General features: G+C 25.9%; 5 protein-coding genes across 5 annotated transcripts; 3 read left to right on the top strand and 2 right to left on the bottom strand.

Moving 5' to 3' along the window:
• Positions 1 to 86: 86 nt before the first annotated feature.
• OCT59_027329 (uncharacterized protein) lies at positions 87 to 908 on the bottom strand (the record flags this gene model as incomplete). Its single annotated transcript, XM_066136881.1, has 1 exon — positions 87 to 908. One exon carries the CDS (start codon positions 906 to 908, stop codon positions 87 to 89), a length of 822 nt encoding a protein of 273 aa, XP_065993322.1.
• A 3223-nt stretch (positions 909 to 4131) lies between these two features.
• OCT59_027330 (uncharacterized protein) lies at positions 4132 to 4356 on the top strand (the record flags this gene model as incomplete). The annotated part of the gene is made up of 1 exon (XM_025328252.2): positions 4132 to 4356. The coding sequence occupies one exon, from the start codon at positions 4132 to 4134 to the stop codon at positions 4354 to 4356; it is 225 nt and encodes a 74-aa protein (XP_025167404.2).
• Positions 4357 to 5639: 1283 nt separating this feature from the next.
• Positions 5640 to 9404, top strand: OCT59_027331 (uncharacterized protein; the record flags this gene model as incomplete). The annotated part of the gene is made up of 4 exons (XM_066136882.1): positions 5640 to 8058; positions 8326 to 8351; positions 8433 to 8682; positions 9001 to 9404. 4 exons carry the CDS (start codon positions 5640 to 5642, stop codon positions 9402 to 9404), a joined length of 3099 nt encoding a protein of 1032 aa, XP_065993323.1.
• A 2828-nt stretch (positions 9405 to 12232) lies between these two features.
• OCT59_027332 (uncharacterized protein) lies at positions 12233 to 13481 on the bottom strand (the record flags this gene model as incomplete). The annotated part of the gene is made up of 4 exons (XM_025330861.2): positions 12233 to 12460; positions 12526 to 12620; positions 12691 to 13009; positions 13365 to 13481. The coding sequence occupies 4 exons, from the start codon at positions 13479 to 13481 to the stop codon at positions 12233 to 12235; spliced, it is 759 nt and encodes a 252-aa protein (XP_025167406.1).
• Positions 13482 to 14819: 1338 nt separating this feature from the next.
• On the top strand, positions 14820 to 16261 carry OCT59_027333 (uncharacterized protein; the record flags this gene model as incomplete). The annotated part of the gene is made up of 2 exons (XM_066136883.1): positions 14820 to 15102; positions 16047 to 16261. 2 exons carry the CDS (start codon positions 14820 to 14822, stop codon positions 16259 to 16261), a joined length of 498 nt encoding a protein of 165 aa, XP_065993324.1.
• Between the last annotated feature and the right edge of the window lie 595 nt (positions 16262 to 16856).

Consider the following 16856-nt stretch of genomic DNA (forward strand, 5'->3'; position numbering starts at 1 on the left):
AATACCATTTTCCGCTGCTTTTTGATACAAATGAAAGGCTTTTTCTAAATTCTTTTCTATTCCCTCTCCATTATAATACCTATTGGCTAAATTAAACATTGCTTCTTTAACACAATTTTCTGCTGCTTTTTGATACCAATAAAAGGCTTTCCTAAATCCTTTTCCATCCCTTTTCCATTTTCATAACATATAGCTAAATTAAACATTGCTTCCTTAACACCATTTTCTGCTTCTTTTTGATACCAATAAAAGGCTTTTTTCAAATTTTTTATTGTTCCTTCTCCATTTCTATAACATATGGCTAAATTAAACATTGCATCTTCATTACCGTTTTCTGCTGCTTTTTGATACCAATGAAAAACTTTTTCTAAATTCCTTTTTGTACCTTTTCCATTTTCATAACATATGGCTAAATTAAACATTGCTTTAATATGATTTTTTTCTGCTGCTTTTTGAAACCAATGAAAGGCTTTTTCTAAATTCTTTTCTGTTCCTTCTCCATTATAATAGCATATGGCCAATTTATTCATTGCTTTTTCATAACCATTTTCTGCTGCTTTTTGATACCAGTGAAAAGCTTTTTCTAAATTCTTTTCTGTTCCTTCTCCATTGTAATACCTTTTGGCTAGATTAAACATTGCTTCAATATGATTTTTTTCTGCTGCATTTTGATATAAATAAAATGCTTTTTCTAAATTCTTTTTTGCTCCTTCCTCATCTCTATATTTATTGGCTAAATTAAACATTGCTACTTTATCACCATTTTCGGTTAATTTTTCCAAAGAACTAATACATTCTTTACACCATAATTCTTCAATAAAAGGTTTATTACAATATAAACAATTTTCGTTGTTTATTGTATCAGTATCTTTGTTTGAGATATTTAAATTACTCAAATTAGTTTCCATTTAGTTATTTTAGAAATTTATTTTACCTAAAAAAATTTATTATTTTTTTTTTTGGATAAGTTTTTTTTTTATTCGGTACTGTCATTGAATGGGTTACTAAAAAGGAATATTTTAACCAAAAGTCGATGTTAGGATTTTTTTTTCGGGCCATATTTTTTCCGGTGCACTGATCTGCGTTGAGTTATGTACTAAAAAAAATTTAGTTTAATTTTTTTAAAAGTTTAAGATTATAAGTAACAATTTTATTAGCATTTTCTCAAATAAAATTTGGATAAATGAGTATTAATTTAATATTTTCACAAATAAAACTTTTAAAATATTTATAAGTGTACAGAAATCATTATTTTTAAATTAATTATTTCGCTTTGATTTCTGGTTATTATGTGATGATTCAATAGTAATTTTCTTCATTCTTGGAAATTTGACGTTACATAAAATAATAAATGATTATTATAAATTAAAATCATGTTATACACATATAGCATTAAAAAAAAAAAAATTTAAGGACATCATATACTTAAAATTTAATAATGGCTAAATATATAAAAACTTTTTAAAAATAAAGGTGTTGAAAATATATAAAAACTAATTAAAAATAAATGTAAAATATATAATAACTTTTTAAAAATAAAATGTTAAAAAATCAATAGGAAATTATTATAAACTTCAAGTTCAGAACAAACAAATTCTAATTTCTCATACCGGTCCATGCGCCATCACTGTAATTCTAATTTTGTATTATATATTATTTGATTTTCATTTATAAGTATGTTTCATTATTTCTTGTCTAACATTAATAAAGAAATGCGTTGCAATTTAAAAAAAGAAGAGTCGATTATTATTTTCGGGATATATTTTTTCCGATGCATTGATCTGCACTATTGATTAATCGATGAGATTTCTAATTTTAGTTAAAACATACTTTTCAGTAACTCATTATAGATTTGTTCCGGACATCACAATTCATGTTTGTTGATTTGAAGGGTGCAGATCTTACTAAAAAATTTTTATTTTTTTATCGGTAATAATTTTTATTTTATTTTAATGGTTTAGAAGCTTCTGACTTAAAAAAAAATTTTAAGATTGATCAAAAAAAAAAATCGATCACATGATTTTAAATCAAGTCAATAAAATACATAAAATATTTGCAATCGATGAATGGGGACTCAAAATTTTGGAACAATATATCAGACAATAGTTACGCTTTTTCTACTTAGTAAGAAACAAATATACTTTCACGTTGGAAAGAATAAAACATGAGCCAATTAATTTAAATATCAGCTTCGAATTAGCCTGTTTCGATAACGTAAAAATAAAGATCATTTAATAATAGTTAGTCACAATTCACAAATCACAATACAATACTTTCAATCATTATTGACTGAATTAAAATACACTGGTCATATGTAGAGTTAAATTAAATAATGATTTGACATCATCCTGATTTTCGTAATTATGATGCCTAAAACATAAGTTATTTACACTTCGATTTTATGGAAACTACTTAGACTAGTTATTTTAACTGAAAAGGCACAAAATATAATATTTAGTATAGTACTTTCGCATTTTCTAAAGAATCTAGAGATATTTTGATAAACAAGAGATCAATCTTTTTGCTGAAATTTATCAGACGCTTTCATTTAATTATAGAGACATTTAGATCTACAACTTTTAGACGAAATTCATATCTATGATGATTGATGAAAAATGAATTATTAAGATTATTTATTAATAATAATGCAGATTTTATTTCACTTTTTATTCTATTTGATTATAAATATCAAATAAACTTTATTTCATGAAATAATCAATGCTTTTAAATCTTAAATTCTTTTCTTGTCGTAATGATAATTGAGCAAATTGATTAAATTATTCAACTGGGTTATCGGAATAATTAGATTAATTGAAATTAAATAGTATCCGTATTGGTGAATATCATAAATATGGTATTAGTTAAAAAAAACTGCTACTATCCAAAACCTATATTTATTATCTTTTAATTGGACATTTTGTTTTACATTTTGTAAATACATGAACCTTTACAATAATTCGTCATTTCGTTAAAAATGTTTTATAATGATATTTTTAAAATTACTTATTTTCTTTATTTATTCGAATAAAAATTTTGTAATTTAATTATCATGTACCTTATCTTCCTTTTTATTGTTTATTAAAATTCATTCGCAAAGACAAAGATGATGTGAAAAATTTTTACATTCGATTGAAATTTGATAATTTTGGAAAAAACTAAACAAGTTTATTATGGTAATGATGAATTTGATAAGTTTTAGATTCGAGAGTTGAGTGAACTTTAAATAAGAAACACTTTGAAATTCTTTAAAATGATAATTTTAAAATTTTTGATTATAATATCATTATTATTGTAGAATTACACATTTATCAACTGTTCACTCTATTATCCGCACTTAACATATATGGTGCGGAAGAAAATAATCAAATTCATATCCCGCCCATGCATCATTATTGTGAAGCATGAACTATAATTGTTAATACGTTACATAAAATAGGCTGGTGGTCACGTTTGCGATAAATAAATAAGGGCGTCAGTTTTATCTTTTTTTTAAAAAAAAAAATGGAGTGGTTCATCAAAAATCCCTCTATCATCTCTTTTTGTCTTGGTGTGAAACGGGAGGTGGCGGACGGAGAAAAAAAGGAAATAAAATTTTTTTTGAAGAACCAATTATTTTGGAGAGCGGTTGCAACATCAGTTGATCAGCGGACAGTGGGCGTAACAATCAACAAACGGAATTTTATTTAGCCATCACGAAACGTCGAAACGTCAAGACGTGTGAAACGAGGGTTGCTCTCGTCGAATGAGCGTATCACCCACCTGCGGATGCTCTAGTCCATGGAGCCTGGATTTAGTCTTTGGGGAGGATTCCGTCCTTGGGTATAAATTAGTATAGATAATTAAATAATTGATGGCGTAGTCTGGTGCATAGAGTAAATTAGAGCGTGTTTATTTATAGTGGTTTAGATTAGGTTAGTTATAGAGTTATCGTTAATATAGTTAACCAATATCTCTATGTATATTAAAAAATTATGTACCTGTTCGTGTTTCATAATTAATAAAATGTGTTGCTAATTATAAAAAAAAAATGTTGGTATATTTGTGATGGATATTTTCATTAAAAGAACATGGTCGCCACTAATTAACTATTTCTTCAAGAATTTAAAAGATTATTTAATTTGTACAGATTTAATGGCTAAATCACCCGAAAATATATTTAAATCATTTGATTTTACTTCACTTCCTGAAAAATCTTTGGTTTCACTTATTAAAAGATATGATTTACAAATGAAAGAAATTAAAATTTGGGAACACGTATTAAAAATGGGGAATTATAAAAATCCTATACTTCTTCTGGATCCTACAACTTGGTCAGATGATGATTTTAAAATAATAGAATGCAACATTGTATTCTAATATTGAACCAAGTAATTATATTTTTCTTCCTAGATATAGAAATATGATGGAATAATTGATTCAAAATTGTTAATTTAAATATTGTTTCTCTAATTTCAAGAAATTAATGAATTATGATAAAAAAAAAAATCAAAACATATACTTTTAAATATCGTATCTCATTTATTAGGGATTCAATAGGATTCTGAGAGTTTTGTAAACATTTTAAAGTAAAAATTTTTACTTGGATATCTTACAAAGTTTCCAGAATTATAAATCATTCTTTTCCTAAATCGCCTTCCTATCCTTACCCAAAATGTTTTCCTAACTATACCTTAAGCTGGTACTGCAAGAAAATTTCATGCTTAATATAGATCACGTTCTGGACGGATGAACGCATGGTTGAAGTCTACGTAATAGTTAATAGTCGTAATACAGTATATATGCAGATCATTGATCACGTGCCCGGCCGGCCATTGAATGCCGCTTTTGGTAATAAAAAAAATTCATGATGTCAATTTTTTTTTTATTAAAACTAACCATAGAAAAATAATTGCTTTGTAAAAAATTATCCCAACTTAAGAAATAATTTTTTCACTACAATAAATAAAACTAAATAATGAAAAAATCATCTTTTTTCAAAAATAAATTTTGATTTAAACAGAGTATGTAAACTAAAAATCAGCTACAATCAAACCAAATAACCAAATGCAATGTATTGCATTCTCAAAAAGGAAAATTGTGTTCATATGATCATATTTCGGACATTTATTCTTATTAGACAAATAATGAACCTGTGAGACATAATTTCACTACTATCATATGATCATGCGTATATGATTGTCTCACGATTGTCTCATGATTTAGTCTCATGACATTGTCTCATGATTGTCTCATGATTGTCTCATAACGAATGGATGAACGATTCCTGATCTTCCCGATAAACATCCGTGAATATTAAATTCACTCACATCTCCTTCCCTTTTTACTTTTAAATTTTTTTTTCTTAAAAAAAAAAATTTTTCTTTAAACTTAATATTTCTCATCCATTACCCTTTTTTAAAAAATATATTATTTTGTTTTTTTTTAACTACCCGCTATCTCCTTTTTTTTTAAAAAAAAAAACGTATTTGATTTTTTCTCGAAGCTTTTTCTTTTAAAAAACTTCTTTATATTCACCATTTTATTTTATTTTTTATTTTGTAGACCCACGTCTACTTTTGGTTAAATTATTCTCTTTTAATAACTTTATTCATTAAATATTAAAAAAAATTTGTTTTTTTTCAAGTAAAATAAATAACCAAATGGAAGCCAAAATTAGTGAATTAAATATTTCAGATAAAGATACTGATACAGTAAACATCATAAATTGTTCGTATTGCAATAAAACTTTTACTGAAGAATTATATTGCAAAGAATGTATTAATTCTTTTGAAAAATTAGCAAAAAATGGTGATATTAAAGCAATGCTTAATTTAGCCATATGTTATAGAAATGGAGATAAAACAGAAAATAATTTAGAAAAAGCCTTTTATTGGTATCAAAAAGCAGCAGAAAATGATGATAAAGAAGCAATGTTTTATTTAGCCAATACATATAGAAATGGAGAAGGGACAGAAAGGAATTTAGAAAAAGCCTTTTATTGGTATCAAAAAGCAGCAGAAAATGGTGTAAAAGCAGCAATGTTTTATTTAGCCAGGTGCTACAATTATGGAGTTGGAACAGATAGGAATTTAGTAAAATCCTTTAATTGGTATCAAAAAGCAGAAGAAAATGGTGTTAAAGAGGCAATGTATTATTTAGCCTTATGTTATGGAAATGGAGAAGGGACACAAAAACATTTAATAAAAGCCTTTAATGGGTATCAAAAAGCAGCAGAAGATGGTGTTAAAGAAGCAATGTATTATTTAGCCACATGTTATAGAAAAGGAGAAGGGACACAAAAGAATTTAGAAAAAGCCTTTTATTGGTATCAAAAAGCAGCAGAAAATGGTGTTAAAGTGGCAATGTGTAGTTTAGCCATATGCTATGAAAATGGAGAAGGAACAGAAAAGAATTTAAAAAAGGCCTTTTATTGGTATCAAATAGCGGCAGAAAATGGATATGCAAATGCAATGTTTAATTTAGCCAATTCATATAGAAATGGAGATGGAACAGTAAAGAATTTAGAAAAAGCCTTATATTGGTATCAAAAATCAGCTGAAAATGGTAATGAATTAGCAATGCTTAATTTACTTACTTATTATCATGAATATGGAGTAAAAACAGAAGGGGATTTAGAAAAATCTTTTAATTTGATTCAAAATGCAGCAGAAAATGGTAATGAAGAAGCAATGTTTGATTTAGCCATATGTTATGAAAATGGAAAAGGAATAGACAAGAATTTAGTAAAAGCCTTTCATTGGTATCAAAAATTAGCAGAAAAAGGTAATAATGCGAATGCAATGTTTAATTTAGCCATATGTTATGAAAATGGAAAAGGAATAGAAAAGAATTTAAAAGAAGCCTTTCATTGGTATCAAAAATCAGCAGAAAAAGAAGATGGTAATGTGGATGCAATGTTTAATTTAGCCAACTATTATCATGAAAATGGATTAGGAATAGATAGGGATTTAGAAAAAGCCTTTGATTGGTGTCAAAAAGCAGCAAAAAGAGGTCATAAACAAGCAATGTTTAATTTAGCCACATGTTATGAAAATGGAGAAGGAACAAAAAAGGATTTAAAAGAAGCCTTTGATTGGTACCAAAAAGCAGTAAAAGATGATGATAAACAAGCAATGTTTAAATTAGCCGCATGTTATGAAAATGGAGAAGGAACAGAAAAGGATTTAGAAAAAGCCTTTTATTGGTGTCATAAAGTAATAGAAACTATTAATGAAGAAGCAATGTTTTATTTAGCCAATGAAAATGGAGAAGGAACAGAAAAGGATTTAAAAAAAGCCTTTTATTGGTGTCATAAAGCAACAGAAACTGTTAATGAAGAAGCAATGCATTATTTAGCCAATAAATATAGAAATGGTGAAGGAACAGAAAAGAATTTAGAAAAAGCCTTTTATTGGTATCAAAAAGCAGCAGAAAATGGTAATACAAAAGCAATGAATGATTTAGCCATATGTTATAGAAATGGAATAGGGATAGAAAAGGATTTAGAAAAAGGCTTTTATTGGTATCAAAAAGCAGCAGAAAATGGTAATACAAAAGCAATGAATGATTTAGCCATATGTTATAGAAATGGAGTAGGAATAGAAAAGGATTTAGAAAAAGGCTTTTATTGGTATCAAAAAGCAGCAGAAAATGGTTTAACTGATTCAATGCATAATTTAGCCATGTGTTATGAAGATGGAGAAGGAACAGAAAAGGATTCGGAAAATGCCTTTCATTGGTATCAAAAAGCAGCAGAAAATGATAATGAATTAGCAATGTATAATTTAGCCATACATTATGAATATGGAGTAGGAACAGAAATGAATCCAGAAAAAGCCTTTCAATGGTATCAAAAAGCAGCAGAAAATGGTCATGAAGTTGCAATGTTCAAATTAGCTATATATTATGAAAATGGAATAGCAATAGAAAAAAAATTAGAAAAAGCCTTTTATTGGCATCAAAAAGCAACTGAAAGTAACAAAGTAAATTTTAAAAATGAAGTTGAATTATGCAATGAATGTGAACAACATATTGATTACCAGTGGTGCCAACAATGTAATGCTAAACGATTTCAACAAGGTTTTTCAAAGTGGACTAGTAATAATAAATTTATTGATAAATTTATTCAAGAAGCACAACTTAATGCCAAAAGCAGTTATGAATTTTTGGAGTGGATACCTTATAATAAATTGTTAAGCATTAATTATTATGATAAAGGAGGATTTAGTGAAATTCATAAAGCTATCTGGTCAGATGGGCCTGTCTTTAGTTGGAATTTTGATAAACAGCAGTGGAATAGACAAACAAATCATGAGGTTATTCTTAAAATGCTTAATAATTCATCAGATGAATTAGATGAATTTCTGAATGAGGTATAGTATTTATATTTAATGGTAAATTTTATTTTCCTTTGCAATAATTTAATAATTTTTTTTATAATATTGATTATATAGTGGAAGTATCATTATAATTGTCAGAAAAAATCATTTTCAAAATTTGTTCAATTCTTTGGAATTACCCAAGATCCAAATACTTCAAAATATATGATAGTAATGAGTTATGCAAAAAAAGGAAGTTTTAGAAAATGTTTATATGATATAATTAAATTTAAGTGGCAAGACAAGTTACAATTATTGAAAAAAATTATATTAGGACTTGAAGTAATCCATGAATCAAAATTAACTCATGGTGATTTTCATGATGGTAATATTTTAATGTCAGAAAATTACAATGAGATATTTATTATTGATTTAGGATTATGTAAACCTATAAATAGTAATTTACAAGATTCTGACAATGTAGTTACAGAACATTGTGGAGTTGTACCTTATATGGCGCCTGAAATATTAAGAAATAAACCCTATACACCAGCAAGTGATATTTATAGTTTCTCAATGATAATGTGGGAATTTACATCAGGTATTCCTCCATTTAATGGTGAAGCATATGATGAACTTACCTCGAAAATTTGTCAAGGGGATCGTCCTAAAATTGATGAAAATACTCCACAATGTTATATAGATTTAATGAAAAAATGTTGGGATTCAGATCCTTCCAGTAGACCTAATATAAAAATGCTCAACAATATTATATCTAAATGGGTTGTATGTATTAATGATTATTATATATTGAATAGGGATGGAAATCGTATCTTTGAAGTACCTAATATTGATAAGAAATTAAAAAATGATATGCTTGAATTTGTAAAAGCAGACAAAGCTTTAACACAAGCAGAAGCAAATTTAACACAAGAAGAAGCAAATTTAACTCAGGAAGCAAATTTAACTCAGGAAGCAAATTTAACTCAGGAAGCAAATTTAACTCAAGAAAAAATACATTCACAAGCATATTCTACAAGTTTTACAAATTCTATAAAGCATGAAACTTATATTCAAGAAGAGTCTCAGGAGATTAATCATATTTAAGATTAAATAATTCTGTTATTTATTCTTTATTTATTGAATTATTTATCAGTTATTATATAAAAAATATTTATATTGTCAGTGTACTTTTACATACAGTTTTTATAATAAAGTAAAAAAGAATTGAACATTACCATTTTGCAATTTGTTAAGTAAATTAAGTTTAATATCCAAATCCATCATATTTCAAATTACTAATATCATTACTTTAGAATGATATTATAATCGTTATTTCTTGTAACTAAATTATAATATCTAAAGTATCATTATAAAATTTATTTATTGAAGCTATTCCCAAATGGGACAGGTCAACTCGGATGACCTGTTGGGTTGACCTGAATATTTCGTGTGGGTCAATAAACTTATTGATCCGATAACGGGTCAGGTAAATTTTAATCTGATCCATTTGACCCATTGACCCTTTCATTAAAAACGTCAAACCTGACATTTTTTCATTAAAAAAAAATAAAAAATAGTTTTTTTTTGATTAAAAAATGTCAAACTCGACGCCTTTCAATTAAAAAAATGAAAAATAAAATAAAATATTTTTTAATTAATGACATTTTTTCACTAAAAGAATAAAAAAATAAACATTTTTTAATGAAAAAACGTCAAACTCGATGTTGTTTTATTAGAAAAAAAATAAGAAAATCCTTTTTTTTAATTAAAAATATTAAACCTGACTTTTTTCGTTTAAAAAAATAAAACATTTTTTTCAATTAAAAACGTAAAGCCTGACATTTTTTCACAAAAAAAATAAGAAAACATTTTTTTTTTCAATTAAAAACGTCAAACCTGACATTTTCTGTTAAAAAAAAAATTTTTTTTTAATTAAAAAAATCGAACTTGCATTCCTGAACCTGATGAATTCAAAAGTAGAATCATAAAAACTTTGCTTTTTTGATTAGATGAAAAGAATAGTTCCTTGATAATTGTTAATCATAGTGAATTTATTTTATTGTGCAAAATAATTTTATTTGTCCCAAATTCTTCATAAGAAACGTACCATAAACCTAAAAATGGGATGCTTGCTCAACATATATTAATTGATGATCATTTCTAAAACTATTGCAAACTATTTTCTATAGGAACTTCTAAAATCCATTTACCACCTTTTATTCTTTACTAGCCATCCTATCCTGCCATTCTTAACGCATTTTATTCTTGAAATATTTATTAAGACAAAAATTTAATGGTTTAACGGGTGATACAATTGTTAAAACACAAGTAAATCTATTTTAATCATCCAATAGTACCAACCTAAATAGTTTTAGCATTTTGCACCTTCTTTTTTCAACAATTCTGTTTTTAAAGAAAGATCTATAGGTGTCCAATTTTTGTTTTTTGATGAATAGAAAGATTATAATGGGCCATAAATGATCAAGTTAACCTTGAGAGCAATAAAAGTATTTTTACGAATATATTTGTAATAATATACATCATCTTTTGTTGAATCATAAAATGGAATTCCATCTTGACGTGAAATGTTTTCTACCAGTAGTCCAGTACCAATATGACAACAAGCTGATTACAAGATCGTTTAAAAAATATTACCATCAAAGTAGAACAAGTAGTGGAACAAGAGAGAGTATATCGATGTTAAATCAATCCAGTTCACTTAAAAATACAATTTATAAAAATTATAATGGATTACACAACTTAAGCATTTTGAATATAACTCGATTACCTTTAACACTTTTATTTAATAAGCTGACCATTGTGTCCTCTTTAATAAATATAAAGTAAGTGACAAACTGATGGGTTCAAAGCATAGGAATTTCAATTCTTACTTTGATTTTCTTGTTTCACTAATATGTTTCCATTTTTGTAATCAAAGTTTATTCATCATCATCAGCCTAAGATACAATATACATCAAGTTTTTAACACTAAGTGCACGGTGTGACCATTTGGATGTTGATTTTTTTGATAAAAATTTAAACTATTATGTTAATAAAAAAAATTTATTTTATATAGCTAAAGTACGCAACAAAAGTATGCAGCAATTCATTTATAAGTTTATTGAAAATATTAAAAAAAAAAATTCCAGACTATAATGATAAAATAATTTAACCTTAGATTTCAACTAAATTTTTCCCTCTTTCACAATTAGAAAGTAATTTATGAACTTTTAAACTCAAAGTTTATTTAAAAATCAATATTATTAAGTTGATGATATTGCTGCCCGAAAATTAATGATTTTAAATTGAAATTTTCAAATGTCAAAAAGATCTACTTAGCCCCAAACTTTCGGTTAAAAGTAAATCCAAACTTAATCAAACTACTTGGTGATGATTTAGTTAATATTTTAAATAAATTCTTATATTGGAGACCTCTTTCAACCTTAATAACTAACTCAAAAAATGTTGACAATTAATTAATAACCTTTCAAATTCAATAAGAACATAATCTTTAACACTGGTCAAAGTGGCATGATGTGATGATGTTTATGGCTCAGAAATAGCTGATAAATTTTGTTATCCCGATTGCAATTAAGAAATCTCCACTAAATTTGATTTATAGATTGAAACGGTAATATTTATTGTAAATTTTATGATTTTAAATTTAATTTACAAATTTATAATGTGGAAATTCCGAATAAATTATTGTTAAATTTAATATCTACGTATACTGCACATATAATAAAATTTAATTAAATTATGATAATTAATTTACAATGCATAAATTTCAAGTAAATTTTGAAATTTCAATTAAATGCAAGTTGATGAAGCGTAAAAATTATCTATTATACGAATAGAATTATTATTTTGTGCTTAATAAAATATATACAGGAATTATAATCATTCTACTAACCTTATAAGCATTAGTAACTTTATTTGGCCGCTCTAGAACATGTATTTCGGAAAACTGGTTTTAAGTTTGATTTTCGTTTTTTAGTAGTCTTTGGAGCAGGTTTTGGTGGTTTCACTAATTCCTGATCACGCTGATCATTTGCGTTTCTATCAACTTGCTTGGATAATGATTGATCACATGTATTATTTAGTTCGATATCAAGTCTTGTAGAACTTGCTAATAATGCTTCTTCAGAAACTGTCATTATCTACAAAAATAAAACTGAGTTTAATAATTAAAAAATTAACTTAACTTGAATCTATTTTAACTGACCTGATTATTATTGTCCAACAAGGAATACTGCTCAGAATTTGTAACTTTATTATTGAAATTATTCAATGATCTTGTTAAATCACTTTCAAAGCCCTCTAAAAAAGCAATTATTATTAATAAATTTTAATTAAACAGTTAAATTATACAGTTAAATTATAAATTTACCTGTTACTGAATCAACATTCATTTGAGTAGACTTCGCTATATCTTGATTTATGGTTTCATATTCTGAATCTGAGTCTACTGCATTATAAATACCAGTATTTAGATTGTATGATTTCTTAATAGCCCAACGCGGAAAATTTGATGATATTGGGCAGGCTGGAATGAATGATACTAGTTGACGAAATTTATCTTTATTTGGAGATACTGGTATATGTTGATTAGGAGTTGTTATTCCACTAACAGAACCTTTGTGTAACTTTGCTTGACGTTGTTGTTCAACCTTAACTTTAGCATCAATAATATCACGCACTTTAATAGTCTAATGCAGTTAAAAAAGTTATAATATTTATAATTTTTAAAATATTTTAATATAAAGTATCATAATTACCTCATTACTACATCAAGGGATGAAAGGAACATAATTTCTTCTGAAATTTCATCATTAGCTTTATCTTTAATTGTGGCTTTGTCTTCACTAATTTCAAGTGATATTAATTCTCGTGCAAATAGTGCTTAATTTCTTTAATTGGATGTCCTAATATTTTCACATCAAATGTATCAATAACACTATTTCGAGCATTAAATTTCTATAAAATTAAAATAGAGATTATTAATATTGCAAAAATGAACATTTTATATGATTGTATATGATAGTTTATTTTATATTAACATACCTTTAATGTTCTATTGTTACGGCGGTTATTAATTTTTATAGCCTTTGATTTTTCTGGTGAAGATTTGAAGACATTACGTCTTGTTCCAAAATAAGTGTTACATATCTGTCTAATCATCTCTTCCGACAATATTTCATTTTTTTCTACAAAACAAATTCGATATGAGGGAATATTTTTGATTTTTTTAGAATATTTTAATTAGTGTAAGAAGTTTTTTTATTAAGTTGAAGTTTTCTAAAAGAATATGATGAGAATAGATTTTTTTATTGTTCATTCTTGCATTCCGGAAAAAAGTCATTTTTTTTAATAAAAAATTGGTTTTCATTTGATATTTAATAAAAAGATCTAAATTTTTTTATTTCAGTTTTTTTTTTCGATAATTTCGATAATAAAATAAAGGAGGTTGCAATTTAAACATGGGAAAAAAATCTATTTTGGAAATTTTTTTTTTAGAAGCACGATTTATTTATTATTTTTATTTATTATTTCAGCTTCATCATCTGAAATTTTGCTGAATATGTGTTAAAAATTTTTTTTTATTATTTCATGATTTATGAAAATATATAAAAGCCATCGATTCACAGTATATCCGAAAAATTCCGTATATTTGTAATATTTTTAATAAGGTTTAAAATTTTTTTCATTTAATTTGTAATTTAAAAAAATTCAATGAATCATAAGGAGGGTGGGCGCTAATACTCTTATATTTAGGTTCATTATTCTTATTCCGAAATCCAATAATCTAAATCTAAGATATTAAAAATTCGTGGGCAAAGTTTTCATGTTGATCACATTACAAATTGTTTTGATGATCGAGTTTATGAGTCACTTTATTTATAAAAAATATAAAAAAATTGGAATACAATATTTTAAAGAGTACTACAGATTACCAAATAGGAAAAAGTTTATTGTCTAATTTTTACTCTACGATAATCTGTTTATTTTTATTTTATAATACCTTCTTCGTTATTATAGAAAAATGGCTAGTTATTTATTAAACATGTAATTTCTCATATGGACCGAAAAAAATTATGACTTCTACTTTTGATTAAAATATTAATATTCCTTTTTAGTAACTCATTCATTTCATATTAAATAAAAAAAAACTTTCGTCTAAAAAAAAAAAATTGTTTAAAAGAAAATAAAAATAAAATTTATTTCTGGTAAAATAAATTCCTAAAATAATTAAATGGAAACTAAATTGAGTAATTTAAATACCCCAGACAAAGATACTAATACATTAATCAACAAAAATTGTTTATATTGCAATAGATCTACTAAAGAATTATTGTGTAAAGAATGTATTATTTCTTTTGGCAAATTAGCCGAAAATGGTGATGAAGTAGCAATGTTTATATTAGCCAATAGCTATTATTTTGGGAAGGAACAGAAAAGAATTTAGAAAAAGCCTTTCATTGGTATAAAAAAGCAGCAGAAAATGGTAATGAAAGTGCAATGTTTAATTTAGCCACATTTTATGAAAATGGAGAAGGAATAGAAAAGAATTTAGAAAAGGCCTTTTATTGGTATCAAGAAGCAGCAGAAAATGGTAATGAAAAGGCAATGTATGATTTAGCCATGTGTTATTGTAATGGTGAAGGAACAGAAAAGAATTTAGAAAAGGCCTTTTATTGGCGTCAAAAAGTAGTAGAAAGAAATAAAGTAAATCCTAACAATGATGTTGGATTATGTAATGAATATAAACAACCATATACTGATTACCAGTGGTGTCAACAATGTAATACTAAATGTTTTCAGCAAGATTTTTTAAAGTGGACTAGTAAAAATGAATCAAGGAGCACAACTAAATGCTAAAAATAGTTATGAAATTTTAGAGTGGATACCTTATAATAAATTGTCAAATATTAATTACCATGATAAAGGAGGATTTAGTGAAATTCATAAAGCTATCTGGTCAGATGGGCCTATTTATAGTTGGAATATTGACAAAGAACAATGGGATAGACAAACAGATTATGAGGTCATTCTTAAAACACTTAATAATTCATCAAGTTTAAATAGCAAATTTCTGGATGAGGTAAAGTACTTATATTCAATTGTACATTTTTTTTCTTTTGCAAAAATTTAATAATTATTTATCATTTATATAGTGGAAATATCATTATAATTGTCTGAAAAAGTCATTTTCAAAATTTATTCAATTTTTTGGATTTACCCAAGATCCATATAATTTAAATTATATAATAATAATGAGTTATGCAAAAAAAGGAAATGTGAGAAAATGTTTGCCTAATATAGTTAAATTTAAGTGGCAAGAAAGGCTACAATTATTGGAAAAAATTATATTAGGGCTTAAAGTAATCCATGAATCAAATTTAACTCATGGTGATTTTCATGATGGTAATATTTTAATGTCAGATAATTACAATGAGTTATTAATAATTGATTTAGGATTATGTAAACCTATGAGTGATTTACAAGATTCTGATAATAAAGTTAATGAAATTTATGGAGCTTTATCTTATATGGCGCCTGAAATATTAAGAAGAAATCCCTATACTCAAGCAAGTGATATTTATAGTTTTTCAATGTTAATGTGGGAATTTACATCAGGTATTCCTCCACTTAATAATAAAGCACATGATCTTGATCTTATCTTGGATATTTGTAATCAAGAAAAACGTCCTGAAATTATAAAAAATATTCCAAAATGTTATATAGATTTAATGAAAAAATGTTGGGATGTAAATCCTTCAAATAGACCAACCGTAGTGATGCTTGAAAATATTCTATCTGGATGGGTTAAATGTACTAATGCATATTATAAGTTTAACAGGGATGGTGATTATAAATTTGAAGTACCTGATATTGATAATCAATTAAAAAATGATATGTTTGAATTTGTAGAAGCAAACAAAGCATTAGGACGAGGATAAATAAGCACTTCTGATATATACATCATCCACAAGCATATTATACAAGTCGCAAACTTACTGAAATTGTAGTTAAAGAAGATTCTGAGTGTTTGGAATGTATAGTTGAAAATTGATGATAATTATATTATTTATTCTTTATTTGTTTGATTATTTATCGGTTATTATATAGAAGCTGTACTTACTAGTTAATTCTATTACATTTTTGCAACAGAGTAAAAAGAATTAAATATTATTAAATCTAAGTATACAGTAAATTTATTGAAACAATGTTTATTTATATTTTATTTTAATTTGCATTTTGTTTAGAAAATTTAAGTTTAATATACAAATCCATACTTCAAAATTTACTAGTATTATTATTAGGGATGCCAAAAGTTCGGTTATAACCGATCATAACCGGTTTTTACCGGTTCGGTTATCGGTTCGGTTTCAGTCCAAGACCGACCGGTTAACCGTCAGTTTTATATATAAAAAAAACCGATCAAAAAACCGATCGGTTAATTGTAAATTTTAATATATTCCGGAAAAAAAAATGATTTTGTTTATTGAGAATACCATTAAAAACTATTGTTTTAGTGTTTTTATGTATAATATT

This window comes from Rhizophagus irregularis, chromosome 7 (assembly GCF_026210795.1).
Source record: "Rhizophagus irregularis chromosome 7, complete sequence".
NCBI lineage: Eukaryota > Fungi > Glomeromycota > Glomeromycetes > Glomerales > Glomeraceae > Rhizophagus > Rhizophagus irregularis.